This window comes from Lepisma saccharinum, chromosome 21 (assembly GCF_977018435.1).
Source record: "Lepisma saccharinum chromosome 21, izLepSacc3.1, whole genome shotgun sequence".
Lineage (NCBI taxonomy): Eukaryota > Metazoa > Arthropoda > Insecta > Zygentoma > Lepismatidae > Lepisma > Lepisma saccharinum.
This window is the reverse complement of record NC_139249.1, coordinates 25,081,513-25,098,417: the sequence shown is the minus strand read 5'-3', so window position 1 is coordinate 25,098,417 and position 16,905 is coordinate 25,081,513. Positions and strand designations below refer to the sequence as shown.

The window sequence follows — 16,905 nt, the reverse complement described above, 5'->3', positions numbered from 1 at the left end:
TGCAGTTGTTTATTAAATATAATAATTTCAATAATACCATCATTATCAACCAATTGTACACTGTCAATGGCATGAGTGTCTCGAATGAGACTCATTCAAAGATGGCGCCTGATATCCCCACCAAGTGCATTTTGCCTCCTAATTACATTACATTTATGTTTTTATGAACAAAAGTAATACAGAAATATTGGAAACATCCTATGGAACAATCTAATTTATTTTCAAACAGTTGAAAAATCTAAAAAAATAGAGGTGTTGGGTCTGCAACCCCCCTCCCCCCTCGGAAAGGTAAGGTATTAAAATTGTATCTGACACATTATGCAATATGTGTCCACTGGGATTGGCCAATATCTGTCTCTTGGCTGGTACATCATGTAACTTTTTTAGCTAGTTGTAAAATGTATGTCATTACAAACCTGTAAACTCATAACAGTAACTTTAGGTTAGCTGCAATTGGTAAAAAGCCAAAAAAACCAAAATTTCAGTTTTTTTTCTTTTCAAAATAGCCAGCTTTTTATCCAAAAAAAGAAAACATCCATTAAAAAAAGCCGGCTTTTTTGCAACTCTACTTTATTCCAGATTCAACAAGATTTGAGGGATTGGAATCTCAAACTCGACGGCAACCTTGTTCAGTTCAATGGAAGAGTTCTTCCTCAGGAGAAGATAGTTCAGGCTTCTAACATCAAGTATGATGCCGGCCCACAGACTGACTGGACTCGAGACCTCAGAAGTAAGTGAATGTATAATGTGGGGAAAATGCAAGATCGAGGAACATTAAATCTGGGTTCCACTGTTTTTGTATGTGCAGCATTCTGAAAAGTGATTTTTTTCTTCAGTTAACTGAATGTATTATTATATAAGTGCTTAACTGAAAGTAACCAGTGTCGTGTTGGACAGTTATTCATTTAAATTTTTCAGTGTACATGTATGAACGTAATTATGATAATTATGCAATCGGTAGGAAAGTTTTAACATGCATCTCGAAATTGATTTTTGTTTATTCAACATGTGATGTACTGAACCAAAAATATGACTTGTGGCCATGGTGGCTCAGTCGGTAACGTGTCTGACTACCATGCTAGAGGTTCCGGGTTCGATCGCCAGCCGGTTCAAATCCGGGAACTTTTCTAACGGAAGCGACCCTGGCAGCCACCCAGCGTCGAATGACATTGGTGGGGGGGAACCTTGGAGGGTAAAGCCGGTCAGGGGCATGATGCTGATCACCCCACTCACGGCCGGATCAAGAAAGTGTGGGGCGTTACTCCCCACACCCCCTATATGCCTTCATGGCATGGTGCTAAGCACAGGGGAGCACCTAACCTTTTTTTTGGGGGGGGGGGAATTCCAGCTGCAAAGTACTGTTTTTTCTTGTTTGAAAGTTTGAATCATTCTTAGAACGAACACTTATTTTTTTAATTTTCATGCACGTGAAACATGTTCCTTTGTCCTGTTTGAAAGCATGGATGAGTGTACGTAATATAAATATTCCATTAACATGCTCTGTATGTTTTTGTACTAATCTTTCCAGGCAACCCCTTGCTGGTGTGCCGTTCCCTTAGGAACTGGGTAGTCATTACACCATCTCGTTGCAAGAGGGATGCTCAAAGTTTTGTCAACATGCTGACAAAAGCCGGTAATGGAATGAGTTTCAGATTGGATGCACCTCAGTAGTAAGTTTCTTCATGTCTACTTTGCTTGCTGGTTGATTTTCAGCTATGACCATATGCTTATATTGATGGTACATTAAAGTATGTGATTTCACTAAGTCCAAATATATGGGGGAATTGTGAGAATGCCAATATTATGTGGCAAAAGTTAATGTTTTTATGAAGTGATAACTAACTGTTTTATATTCCTTTTATTTTGTGCAGTTGTGAACATGTACAATTTATTCAAATATTGGAAAGTTCTTAATTACGGAGAAACTTAATACTCGCGGTTTCCGCAAAGCTGTTTTTAGTGTGTTCTAATAATTTTGGTGGCCACTTCCACCTCCTCGTTGGAAATGAACAAACTAAAAACAGCTTCTTGGAAACCGTGAGTACCAAGTTTCTCTGTAATTATTTACCCCCGCAGCTCTCACTCCCATAATATGAATTGGAAGATTATGGTGCCGAAAAGTACGTGACTTTATTTGTAACATCTCAGGAAAAACACCACAATCCCTGTATGAAAATATACTTGTAAAGTCTGTTGGTATTTCAGGGATAATACCTCCATTGTGTAAGGATAAAACAAGAAAGAAGTTGTTCAGTTTCTGCCAAGTATTTTTTATGTATGTGTGTTCTAATTCCCTTTTTTTAATTAGCTTGGAATGGATGCCGTATCTCTGAAACATGGATAACTTAGAGGTTTTATTATTTTTATCATGTTTTACAATTTAATGCAGGTAAATTGATATTAAAGTGTCATTATAGTTTTATTGTTTCATTGGAGCCAGAAATAACAACTGTGTATTCATTAACACCTGCATTTTCACTCAATAAATTTGCATTTGTATTGAATCTTCATGTTTACCATTTAAATTGTGCTTTCGTGATTTTAATACATGCTTCCATTGTAGTCGCGACATACCTGATGATAGACAAACCACTTATGTGGAAGCATTGGAGGATGTGATCAACAGAACCAATCCTGAAATGATCATGTGTGTTGTGACCAACGACAGAGCAGACCGATATGGTGCCATTAAGAGGAAATGCTGTGTTAACAGAGCAGGTAGGAATAAGTTCTGGTCATCCTAGCTAGCCTCGGAAACGCACCTGGCTTCTTTTTGTATGTTCTTATTTTTCCTGGTTCTGATAAAAGTACTGATTGGTAATAGCAAATGTTGTTTCAAGAACAGGATTGCTCATAACCCCTTTACAAAATGTATGTAACCAGGCGAGTACAGTGGATCTTGCTTTGAAAAAGAAACTGCAAAGTTTCAAACCAGTAAATTATCAGTGGAGACACGTAATTTTTTGGTAAATGAAAAAGCAAAACGTTGGTACTAAAAGTCAATTTTGGGTTCAAAAGCAGTAAATAAAATAAAATTTCAGTGTTATAGCAGTGAAAATTTGGATCAAGAGCAGATATGAAATAACATTTTGCTTGTAAAATTGTGAATATAATCCTAAAATTTATTTTAAAACTGCACTTATTACACAATTAAACATATCCCTAATAGCACATTTATGTAGTTACCAAAGTATCAAGACCTCCCCGATGGTGCAGTGGTAGTGTAGTTGCCACTTTAAACTGTAGGTCCAGTCCCGATTAGCCTTCCTGTGCATAAAGTGGACTTAAAACACTAAATCAATAAACCAAAGTATCAATTTTGTACAAGTATAAAGGGATCCATTTTTGCTTCTCAAATATTTACAGAAGAACTATTCGATTTCCTATGAATTGTATAACCTATAGACAATTCAAACTTCAGTGTCGCGTTGGTAAATAAACCCTAAATTTCGTATTTGAGTCTATTATGCATTTTGCCGTTCATTTTACATTTTGTTTAATTTCCCCTCTCACCTTCCAGAAACATTAAAAATTAACATTACAATGGGTTAGCTGGGGTAGCTCATTCATTACGGTATTTGACTACCATGTGAGATACTTGGTTTCGATCCCCTGTTGGGGAGCACCTTAATTTTTTCCACATGTTCAAGCGGCTCTGGTGCCAACCTAGCATCTTATACCTGGAGGAAACTCCCGGGGGGTAAAGGCTGCCAGGGGCATGGTGCTAATCATATCATCCCCACCTTCGGCCGTGATCAAGAAAGTGTGGGGCCTTAACTCCATACCCACTGCACGCCTTCATGGCATGGTGCAATGCACAGGGGAGCAGTTTGTGTTATTTCACATTTAGTGTTTTCATCAAAAACTAAATACGCATACCACAGTTTATCAGCAATTTTACCAACATGCCTATTCCATGTCCATCTTAACTGCCAGAAGGTACGAACATAAGGAGAAACAGCTCACATAAAAAATAGAACTTTACTGATTAACATGTTTTTTCCATAATGCATATTTTCTACATTTACACAAATTATATCAAAATGTCTAGATTTGCCATTAAGTTATAGTTTACTGAAATCAGTAAAGCTATATTTTATCACTATGGTTATTTTGTCCTCTGCTGGTATGCTACCAGAGTCATTCCATGTCAATCCACACAATAGTGTATTCAGATGTCACGCACCAACATGGATTTCCATAAATGTTTGCATACTTGTAGCCTTGACCTATGTAAGAAACCACATCATACAAAATTCCATTGGAACCTCTGTGGGGTGGTGACATGGCCTGTGTGATTCGACGTGGAATGACCCACCAATTAAATTGTCCCATCCCCATTGTTAGCAGAAAGGGAATGTTCCACCTAAATAATGCAATAAAAATGTATTATGTCAGGATTATGATGTATTATACTCACTCCCACCTTTAGAATGTAATTTTTTTAAAAAAGAAAACACCTTAGGATTTTAACATTTTATTTACACAAATATGTCACTCTACTTATTGATACTTGTATTTCTTCAGTATTAGTAAAATTTCACAGTTTTCAAGTTGCTCTCATTCTAGAATTTCGTGATACTTAATTTTCTCTTGCAGTCCCTACCCAAGTGATTTGTGCTAGGAATCTTGCCTCCAAAGGTGCGATGAGCATTGCAACAAAGGTGGCCATCCAGCTGAACTGCAAGATTGGAGGATCTCCATGGACAGTTGAAATACCTCTCAATGTAAGTAGCTTTGATTCCTGTATTCATTCTTCTATTTAGATTTGAGAAACTGCAAACTAGCAGTTTCAGTTTGACATGTAATATCCTTACTGGTATAGTTCCTTATTCTGTTATATTTCTCATTACAAAAAGACTACAAAAATTTCAGTATTTAAAATGTTAACCTTGAGTGAGCGGATTTTAATTTTCAATGTTCTTCTTCCTCCCTCAACACCATTGGGAGGCACAGTGTATAAATTTTACCTCTGCTAAAAGCCCTGTTTTTAACAAAGAAAATGAAACAGATTTCATCTCTGCGACAATTAATTTTCAATCTGATTTTCTAGCATTGTATGGCAAGTTTGAAAAGCACATGTCTGTAGAACCTTTACAGGTGCATGAGGCTCCGTCCACTGAAGAGTAATAATGAGATGTAAATGGTATAGCACAATGTAATTTTACAATTTCATAAGCAAAACTGAATATTGTGAATAACAGTGAGTTAATGTTATAAGTATCAACAGGAATCTGCAAGAGTGTTTTTTTCTCTCTTCAAATGGTATCAGCTCAGTTTCTTTCATTTGCATTTGTGGTGAGTTGACTAATACCTCTGAATTTTATTACCTGAATGTGGCAGGTTGCATGATCAATGGCAAACCTCTTACCATTTGTTGCAGTGACAGCCTCGAGTCACACATACAGTATATGCACATGTTGTTTTCATTTTTATATGAAGGTACCAACAAAAATGGCAAGGTTTGGATACGAGACAGGAAGGAACAAAAATTGAAGTACAAGGGCGTGAATTTGGGATACAGAGGAGCATACCCAAAAAAAAATTGTTTTTTTACTCAGACATGTTTTTGGCATCTGAATACTTGCCAGTTAAACACATTGTTTGTCTGTGATAAAATAGTGGGTAGCTCTATATACAATTTTGTTCTTGTGATTTATTGTTGTGATATTTGGTTCTTGGTTTGCAGGGCCTCATGGTGGTGGGATTTGATGTATGTCATGACACTTTCAAGAAAGATAAGAGTTACGGGGCCCTTGTTGCTTCTCTTGATAAGTCCTGCAGTAGATATTTCTCTGCAGTCTCCCCTCACACCAACGGAGAAGAATTGTCCAATGAACTGTCGGTCAACTTGGCAAGTAAGTGCTTTGTTTCTTTCGTTCTTATGATGTTTCAATTGAAGGCTGAGTTGTTAAGTCCTGTCTGTATCAGAATGCATCCATTGGAATGTAATCACGTGTACATCTGATGTTTCCAGAGGCCTGGTGTTTCATGGAGTCTGTAAAAATACTGCACAGGTTTTTGCGGAGTTTGCATAATTTCAGTTTTTACAACATTGTATTGCTACAATTTTTAAGTATTTGTGTCGTTATTGGTTGCAATCTGAGAGTATTAGCAATGACTTCAATATTGCCTCAGACCTATTAAGATTGGTGGCTTTCCTAATTTTCTTATTTTGTACCATTTTTTTTTCTATTCTGAAAAATTTGTCAGAACTGTCACCTCCTCACAGATGTATCCATTATATGTACATTTAAAGATCACTGTAAATTACACCAGACTTCTAGAATACTAAGGATCCCTACTAAACACACAGCCATGAAAGTAGTGTGGTGGCAGACGTTTGCGCTGTTGCCACGTCGGAGCACAACTTCGTGTGTTCGGAGATGACACAAAAGTGCCCCGGAGAGAGGTCGGTCTGACAATCAAACTAGGCAACGCAGCCCAGTTGACATTGCCACACAGTACATGGGAACCAGCAACTTTTATCCCACTCTCGCTATATTTCTCATGTGGCACCAGCTCAATTCTGCCCAGCTGCCTATTTTTATGGCTGTATGTACAGGGATTTTTTTTTAAAAAAATGCCGACTCTTAGAAATAGTATACAGTGTTGCCAACATACTGAAGTAATTTATCAATGTTCTGAACTACGAACTTTCAATTGTTATTATTTGTATTGGTGTCAGTTGGAATCTGTATATGTTTTTCTTGCTTGTTCCAAGTGAATGCTGGGATGTTACCTTTAAAAAAAAAGTCAGCAGATGTTTCCTTCCACTTCTTGGTGATTTCACAAGTTGCCCTCTCACCACCTGAAGTGTTTAGATCACATTCACAACAACAAACACCAATTTCACCCTGTAATGACAAAACATGGTTTCGAGTACTGAAGTTTGTTGTCAGTTGCATGCATTTAATGAGAGAGAACGACTTTCGCACAGAAGTGAAGGCATTGGTAGATGAGGGTTATTTCTTCAAATGATTTTTCAGTCACTAAAACACATCACTTCTTACATTTCTGTTTTGATTAGTTGACATTGCTTTTCTACATCTTGAATTAATAAAATGTAATATGGATCTTGTTCACAATGCATATTACACCTTTTCTTTAAATTTATACATGCTTTGCAAGTGCAGGACGTGGTTGTGTAGGAAAACTGAAGAGGAATGGTTTTAATAGAGGGTGATGTCACCGCCTCCCCTCCATACCATGGAATAAATATTAGTGTTGCGAAAATATATGTGGTGGCAATTTATAAGATTAACTAAAGGGTGATTCAAAAAGCACGTCAGTTTGAAATCGCTCAGCATGTTGTTACGTGGTTGGCAACAATGGTGTGTAGTACGTTGTATTCTGTGAACCTTCCGATTTAAAAAAACGTTGGTTGAGAATCGCTCGCCATATTGTTGTCAACTGTGCACCATCAGAATTCAGTCTGTGTGTGAACATGGAACGCTTCACAACGGAGCAACGTGTGTTAATTGTGAAAACGTTTTATCAAAATGGAGAAAGTTGTGATGCAACTGTCCGATGAATTTCAGGTGTGGTGAAGCACTGAATGAATCAACAGTGTGCAGACTTATGAAAAAGTTCAATGAAACAGGTTCTACAGTCAACTTGAAAACATCTGGGCGTCTGCGTTCCGGCCGGTCTGTTGAAAACATTGCGTTGGTTCGTGACAGCAGTGTGATTGTTAGTCCAAAGAAATCTGTTCGTCGCCATTCCCAACAATTGGGCATAGGATATTCTTCACTGCGGCGAATTCTTGTCCATGATCTCCATTACCACCCCTATAAAATTCAGTTAACCCAAGAACTGAAAGTGCCTGATCACCAGAAGAGGCGAGATTTTGTTGCCTGGTTTCTGAAGAGACAACAGGAGGACGACTGCTTTGTGAGGAAAATCTTCTTCAGCGACGAAGCACACTTCCACTTAAACGGTTTTGTCAACAAGCAAAATTGCCGTATCTGGTGATCAGAAAATGCATACACGGTTCATGAAAGGAAAATGCATCCACAGCGAGCGATGGTTTGGTGTGGCTTTTGGGCGGGTGGTGTTATCGGCCATTATTTTTTTGAAGATGAAGCAGGGCAAGCAGTGACAGTGAATGGAGATAGATGCCGTACAATGATCAGAGATTTTATATGGCCTCATTTCGATCCAATGGAAATTGAACAGTTATGGTTTCAGCAAGACTTCGCGCGACTTGCCACACGTCTGGCGAAACAATTGCATTGCTTCACGAGAAGTTCCCAGATCGGCTCATCTTGCTTCGTGGTGACCAGCAATGGCCCCCAAGGTCAAGTGATTTAACCTCTTGCGATTTTTCCTTTGGGGTTATGTTAAGTCTTTGGTGTATGTCAATAAACCCCGAAACATTGGCAAGTTGAAGGATGAAATTCAACAAGTTATCGGCGAGATCGACATGCAAGTTTGTGACGCTGTGATCAACAATTTCATGAAGAGAGTTTTGTCGTGCCAGCAAAGTAGAGGGGGTCATATGCCCGATATAATTTTCCATACCTGAAATGGGAAGTTTTGATTAACATGTTTCTGTCCTTGGTACATGTATTTTTCCAAAATAAAGTTTGTATTTTGATATATTAAAACCGGCGTGCTTTTTGAATCACCCTGTATATTGTTTTGGAAATAATGCAAGAGGTTTCTTGTTAAGAACATTGTAGATTAATGTATTTCTGTGTTGCTGTTATTGTTGTCTGATGACGAAGGACCACTGTCTTCTTAAAGCATGCTGTGCTACCTAGAGCGGAGATGGTGGCACGTCACTGCTTTTACTCACATTTCTCATAGCCATTGGTGGTTGATGGTCACATGGTTCATTTGTCTGCTCTTGCCATTGGTGGTTGATGATCACATGGTTCATTTGTCTGCTCTTGTGCTCAGTGCAGGTAGGTTTGTGGTGGTTCAGTTGGCAACAACAGAAACAGCAACATGAAAATATGAAACTTTACCTACACATTTTGGTAAACGTATAATTTCTTTGTTACAGAGGCCTTACACAAGTACAAGGAGTACAACAGTGGGGCACTCCCTCAGAGAATCATCATCTACAGGGATGGTGTGGGTGATGGACAAGTGCCTTATGTGTATGAGCATGAAGTAGAGATGTTGAAGGTATGTATTGTTACCTTTGTTTATATGTGGGTGGAAAAATACAGGGCACCCAGTCGCCATGACACCTGGAAATTTCCACCTGTATTTTTTAAATATTTTGAGTTCACTTATGAAAATTTCTATTACATTTTTTTCAAAGTAACAAGTACATGTTTGTGGCTTTTCTGTATCACTTGTATCATTAAATCAGAATAATAAACATGGCATTATAAATTTTAGCAATTTTGCTAGCCGAAGTTTAATAAATTCTGTGGCAATATAGTAGAGAAAGCCACTCCTGCACAAGAATTAATTTTAATCCATCTTGTATTAATTAATAAATAAAATGTTTTGAAATGTGTAGCTTTATCTTAGTTGCATTCATCACTTTATTAGTGTTTACCCCCATCCAAAAAAGATTGGTTCCTGAGAAAATTGGGGTGGCACCTGAATTATTTTAATTTTTTTTCTACCCATGATCATATGTAAAGATGACGATAATGAAGTGCTTATTGGCTAGCCATGAATTCCTTGTGTCTAAAGGTTTTAAGTGTTATTACTCTCTTAATAATGCAATAAATTAAGGTAAAAGTAATGCTAATGTATTATTATTATTATTATTATTATTGTATGTGGTTTCAAAAACTATTGGATTGATTTTAATCTCTGAAACTGTTCCAGATTTGGGGCTTGCAAAATGCTAAACTTTCAAATTCTGAATCTATGGTGTCTGATGTTAGTGTATTTTGTCTTGAAAGGGCAGCAATTTGAAAAATCTATTTCATGTGTTGATCTATGGATGGTTTTAAGTGAAGTTCTGGTAGATTGCTATGTACATCGTTTTCACACACCTGGAAAACCTGGAGAATCTGAAAATCTCAGGGAATTTGAATAAGATGAAATTCTAGGGAAATCTCAGGAAAAGTCATCTAGTCAGTCACTGAATCCCAGTGAAGCACATCTGAAAGACTATAATATTCTCTTGTACTAATTATTACAACTTAAGTAACTTGCTTTACACAAGCTTCTTCAAAGATAATTTAATAATAATTCGTGGCACAACGACCCATTAGGGCCAGGGCCTACGTATCAACTGCCGAATTCACTCCCGCGTGCCAAATTCACTCCCACCTGTCAAGGATAATGAGCCTCCAGTCATTGTTGTAGGTTTCTTACGCTACTCATCCATAGCACCCCAATTTCCTCACAATGGTGGGTGGCCACTAGTCCCATACACAGGCCAAAATCTCAGGAGAAAGGTTGTTGCGCTTCACCAAGGAGACTCGAACCTGCTTGCATCCCGTAGCCAGAGCCCAAGGCATGGCCACGGTGCAGGACATAGGCTTTAGATGTACGTATATTTTGCATCACAGATTAATTGATATTATAAATTTCTGTTTGCCAAAAATCTTCTACATACACACATCCAGTCTTACCATAGATACTGTCGCAAGGTTTTGAATGAAATCTTGACTATACTTGGATGTGTCTTCTTGCAAGCCATATGTTGAAGTGCAGACCACAATTTCTAGTCCAGACAGCAGAGGTGTGAACTGCCAGATGGCCAATCTAGGCTGGAAATAAAGTTGGGCACATTCGTCTTAAGATACTGCTGGGTTGTTCGAGCCTTATGAGCTGATGCAGAATCCTGCTGAAAGCTTCACTCTAGACCATGAAAAAGAGTGTTGCCGAGATCCAGGACTGGATTCTGGTACACTCAAGCTGATGTTTTTACCCCTTTCGTGCAGAAATGGAGCTCAGTGATGCCATCATCACTTACCTCCCCCCCTCCCCCCCACACACACACCATGATTGAAGTACAAGGGTGGCCTCTCTGTACCCTTGGAGTCTTCGCACTAGCTTCTCGTGAACTCATGGAATACACCCCGTCCTTTTGCACGTTGAAAGTCTCCTCAACAGCAGTGGGGTCGATTGGGTTCCAAAACAAGGGGGCAAAACGGGAGGGGCAAAGACAGTGTATTTCCCTTTGTCGATAAGGTTTACCATAGTGCGGGGGCAAAAGTGGAGAAAAGTGGGGGTGCAGTTGCCTGGTTTTGGAACCCCCCTCATGCCCCCCTAATCGCTGTCACTGCTCAACAGTAAACATTTTTCATCAGCGAACAGAATTCTTCTGTGCCCATTTTCTGCGTAAGGCTCCAGTAAGCACTTACCTGTTACTGCCCTCTAATGCTTTAACTCAGCTGTGAGAAAGTGAACTGCAGATCGTTTGTAAACTTTCAGTCCTAGGTCACTTCGTAACACACGGGACATGGACATTTTGGCAATGTTCAGTTCACAGGCCATCACTGATTTATTCCATACATTATTTCTGCACATACAGGCCTCCACTGATTTCACCCAGTTACACAGTCCTTACAGTGTCTGGCTGTTCCTGTCTGAGCCTGTTATTTGCTGTCCCAGTGTCAATGAAACACTGGATAGTACTATACACGAACCACTTATATATTCAAAACTTCTGGAGGAACTTGAAAAATTTCACTTCCTAACCTCACTACCTTACAGGGTGCTACAACAGCCACATGGTTTTTGCAATCTCCTAATTTCATCATGGAAGCTAAACCCAAACATTTTATCACTTTTGCAGCTCAGTTAGCACTGACTTACGTGTTTATTCATTACACAGTGGTTCGGATCCCACTTTAACCTGTAGGTCCAGCTCGATTAGCCTATCTGTGCATAAATTAAATTAAAACAATAATTCAAATTAATTCATTTTCTATTTGGGGAAGTTGTTGACTTTGAACAACACATGAGCAGCCACCTTCCAAAGTTAACACAGCATTGATGGTAAGATTGGATATATGATGTGTTTGAAATGTATTTTGTGTACTGTAATACAGTGTGAAATCTCCCACAAAAATCTTAGTCCTTAATTACATGCAGAAATATGTTATTTTATTTGTTAATTAGTTTTATTATTGACTGATAATGATAAACTACTGTACAAAATTTACTAATATGCTTACTGGTAATCCATATGCCTGACAGAAAATTGCAAATATTCCTTGAATGTTCGATGAACGGTTCATTCACTTCCTTAATTAATGAACAAAACTTGGTGTTTGCAGTAGGTTTTGCCTTTAAAAAGAAGCTGCCTATTTAGACATTTACTCTACAAAACCATGGCATGAATTATGTGTTTTTTATTTATAAAAGTAATAACAAAAGGGCAGAATTTTTCACTAAATTACACACTATAAATATATCAGATCAGTGTTATTAGTGATTAAACAGATACACCATAGGCCATTATAAAATATATATATATAAAATAGTAATATATTGTGTATTTTGTACTGGGGGGGGGGGGAATGTGAGGATTCTGGAAAACTCAGGGAAAATGCAGATTAAGTTCATGTGAGAACCCTGTATGTAAAGGCTGTGGCTAATATAAGATTGTTATTATCTCTTCCTGTCAAAAGTAGTAACACTGACAGTCAAGTCATCTGCAAGGACTTGCATTTAAACCGTGTATGGAAATTCTAATATTCCAAGCTATGTTCTTGCCCTTAACCAACTACTGGTTATAATATTCATTGGAATTTTTTACTGTTAGTGACATTTACTCATTGTGAAAGCTTCTGAATAGTGTTGTAATAACATAAAAAGTGTGAAATGTAAATTGACAATATTGTGCTCATCAGCATGCTTGTGTAACCAAACATCTCGTTTTTTGAATGTAGCAAAATCTGGCTTCCATGTATGGAGGTAATCCAGTAAGGATGGCTTTCATCATAGTGAACAAGAGGATCAACACCAGATTCTTCATGAATAAGCAGAATCCACCTCCAGGGACTGTTGTGGATGATATTGTCACCCTTCCCGAGAGGTTAGTATCTTGAGTTTCCCTTTAAGCTTCTGTGGACGGCTGCATGTTCACCAGCACGTGTATTCTGCGTTATGTCTTCAAAACTATATATTTCAGTTCTTTTTGTTCATGTGTGTACATGTAAAAGTGTGATATACTGAAATCTTAAAAACAATAGACTTATTGTTACTATTAGGGTATTTACAAATGCAGTTTGCAATTGTAGATTTTCCCCATACAAACATAAAATATTTTGTTTTTCTTTCCAATATTGGGAGACTGGCATTACATGTCCTCAAAGAGTGGTCTTTTGTTGTGCTTCTCTGTAAATTTGGTCTATCAAGCATCCATTCCAGAAGAGATTTTCTACATTTTTTTCCCTATAAGATGGCCACATTGTTGTTAGTTCTTATACATTATTATTATTTTTTTTCGCAAGAAAACAGTTTTTGTCTGACAGTTCTGAAGCCACCTTTTTCTTTTCCTCCTCCATGTGGCAAGTTTTAAAGACTTACCATTCGCTAAAGGTTAATAAACGTGCAAAAGTCTTGAAAAGAGAGTGATAATGTTGAGCAAGGTAAAGGCCCTTCATTTTTTTCCCCTCACAATGGTGTACTTTCGTATTTATTGTGCACTATTACACTGCAATTACCAATTTATAATGGTGTGCCAAGTGTTTTCTGGCATTCAATCTGTCAAGAATACTGTATTTCGCATGTATAATGCACACCCTGGTTTTCGATGAGAATAAGCAGCAAACAATTATATATCGTATATAATGTGCAGTACAATTCAGGTTCAAGAAATGGCTTTCTTAGTTGTAGGTTGTAAAGCTGTTGCTATGTGGACCAAGAGGAGAATATCATCTCGTGCACAATCAGTCGCAAACACCCTCCCTCTCCAGTGTATTTAGCATCCCAATCTTTTACTTCTGTAACAACCTTGTTTATTTCTCGTCTGACAAATACCAGTGATGCACATCCCATGTGACACTTCCAGAATGACGCAGCTTTTTGAAAATTCGTGGGAAATGGCAATTTAAATTGTTATTTTTTCAATTATTATTACTGAATTAATCCAATGTGGTAGTTTGTATTTGCGCCTTTTGATATATACGTGTTATATGCAGCGACATAGTGACATGCTGTCCGAATTATTCCATGCATGATATGTGCTACAGTTTTTAGTGTCAAATTTTGGAAAAAGTGTGCATTATACGTGAGTAAATATGGTATAAACTGTTAATTATAAACTTATTTACTGTTTGTTCTTGGCTTTACTTTTCAAATATTTTTCAACATGGCTTTTTTTTTGTAAATTTCAGATATGATTTCTTCTTGGTGTCTCAGTCTGTGCGTCAGGGGACTGTAAGTCCCACTTCGTACAACGTGATATCTGACACTGTAGGACTCGATCCAGACAAGTTACAGCGTCTGAGTTACAAAATGACTCACCTGTACTACAACTGGTCGGTAAGTACTAGTGTGATCTATTTCTAATGTATGAAAACAGATGCACAGCAAATTCAGGTTTTTTACATGATTTTGTTTAATCCAATTTGAGAAAATCTGCGTTTGAAATGACATGCTAACATTGTGTTCTGCCAAGACATGTAATGAAATGTGATTCAACATGTGATCAAAAAAGTTACAAAGTTGTTTTTTTTAAATCCACTTCATGCAGAGATAGGCTAATTGGGATTGGACCTACAGTGGGCTACGAAGCACTATGCAATGTGCCTCCAACAGGTATGGAACCTGGAACCTTTGTTTGCAAGGCAACAATGTTACCACTACACCATCAGGGAGGCACACCTTACTCTTTAGATATGCACTTTACCCATAGAGTACCTCTTTACTGTTTATGTAACCACTACATGATAATGATAGAGACTTTGCAATATTTAGACCCCCCTCGAACAAACCAGTTTATCAGAGTGTAATAATACATTCATAGACTTCCTGATTACTATTAATTTTCGATGTTCAAAATGCAACATGTCAACGAAAATCAGCATTTAGCAAATTAATATGATGATGATGGTCTGAGGAAGCCTCAAGATTTCTTTAGATCCAGTGGTTGAAAATTAATTTAAACCTGATTTTATATTGGTCAACAATTCTAGACATAATTAAACTTTATTGTGTATGACTAATAACATAATTTATTAAGTAAAGTTGTTGGGATCGAGGCATTGATTTTTCAAAAAAAGAATGTACCTGGCTGCGGTCTCGTGAGGGTTGAGAATCATTGATCTAAGCTAAAGTAGCCTGTGTATTCTCACTGCAAATGCCAGTGGCATGTCTTTTAGTAGGGATGCCATGAAGGTTATGAATTTAGTCTAACTATTTTTAATTAGCTGCAAAATCTTCTCGTCAAATTTGAAATATTGTTTACAGTAATTGAACCTGAAATACAGTAAATGTTATGAGTTTTTCATGCAATGCAAATGTATATATCTTTTACAATCCTTTTGCACTTGGTAGCATAATTGAATTATTTGTAAGCATTTGAGAATTTACTTTTTTTTCACATCTGTCACTTTCTTTGTTGGATTATTTGTTGGCATTAAAATGTAAATGAAATAATTTTTGTGGTGGGATAGCACTCCAAATGAATTTAGACACTAGAATTGTGAGAGAAGTAGAATTATCCGTTTAGGGCTTGATATTAATAATGTGTTTCTCTCCCCTCAGGGAACAGTTCGTGTGCCTGCCCCCTGCCAGTATGCTCACAAGCTAGCATTCCTTGTGGGACAGTCACTTCATGTGAAACCCAACAGTCAGTTGGAAGATCTCCTTTATTTCCTGTAAGAGTTGTGGCTCAAGACAGTGAAATTCATTGAAAGTATCTTATTCATTTATCTACAAGGTACAGTCATTAAATAACAGGAATTGTATTATAACTTTTTTACAAGGATACGTACAGAAATGGTTTTTGCCTTCATTTTTGACATAGTTGGTCCACCTGTCCAGAAGCTTGCAGATGCCCTCCACAAATAAACTTTTTGGCATGGCATGTAACCATCTTTGCACCGCCTCGATCACATCGTTGTCGTCTGCAAACTTCTGACACCGCAAATGTTTTTTCAAAGATCCAAACAAGTGAAAATCCGATGGTGCCAAGTCGGGACTGTATGATGGATGTTTCAGCACCTCAAATTTCAGATCACGTATTGTATCCATAGTGTGCACAGTAGGGTGATGACTTTTTCATTTTTTTTTTCTCAAAAAAGATTTCCTGTAGCACAAATAGATGAACTTTTGCCTATTAATGACTAAAATGAGGTATATTCCACTGAAATATTGAAAAAGGTCACGCACAAACCATTTTTAAATTTTATGTATGCCATTTTACCATTTCATAAAATTGTATTAACAATATTTATATATAATATAATTCAGCAAACAGAGTTGTGCAATAATTTATGCACCAGAGAATTGTATGGAATATTCCAGAAAATCATAGAACGCTGTGCGCCGTCTGGCCGGATTGTGACGTCACGGTGACGTAATTACATGGGAAGCTTCTGTACAGTACTAAAATTTTCTTCAGCTGTTTCGCAGTGTGGTATAAACTGCTATATAAGCGAAGTGTTCAAAGCGGGTAGTTGAGTTTTGATTAGATTAATTTGGTGTCAACATTATTATTGCCTTATAACTATTGCGCAATGTGCAATTTCTCATTATCCAGAGTATATTATAAAGAAATCCTTGTATTATTTGGTGAGCTACATTGAACTCTCTCGCTAATTATAATTGAGCATCTAATATATTATTAGTGTCTGTCTTTTTTTTATTTTCTATAATTGTTTTTTGCTTGTTTTTAAATAAAATATATGGAAACTCCAATAACAGTTTCTTTAATTTGTTACGTATTTAATATTTACGTTAAGGCCTTTTCTATTTCTGTTGCTGAGTAGAAGACAACATGTCGTTCAAGAAGACCTCTTCTAACACGGA

At 37.4% G+C, this 16,905-nt stretch overlaps 1 protein-coding gene across 1 annotated transcript in view; it reads left to right on the top strand.

Moving 5' to 3' along the window:
- Positions 1–15,777, top strand: part of LOC146004028 (piwi-like protein Siwi) — a 52,894-nt gene extending 37,117 nt beyond the window's left edge. Inside the window, exons 10-18 of the mRNA XM_083142599.1 lie at positions 580–730; positions 1,529–1,670; positions 2,564–2,718; positions 4,600–4,727; positions 5,690–5,858; positions 9,011–9,135; positions 12,819–12,964; positions 14,268–14,415; positions 15,640–15,777. Coding sequence (XP_082998725.1) covers positions 580–730; positions 1,529–1,670; positions 2,564–2,718; positions 4,600–4,727; positions 5,690–5,858; positions 9,011–9,135; positions 12,819–12,964; positions 14,268–14,415; positions 15,640–15,756 — 1,281 coding nt within the window. The 3' untranslated portion in view covers positions 15,757–15,777. The remainder of the gene's footprint in view (positions 1–579; positions 731–1,528; positions 1,671–2,563; positions 2,719–4,599; positions 4,728–5,689; positions 5,859–9,010; positions 9,136–12,818; positions 12,965–14,267; positions 14,416–15,639) is intronic.
- The last annotated feature ends 1,128 nt before the right edge of the window (positions 15,778–16,905 follow it).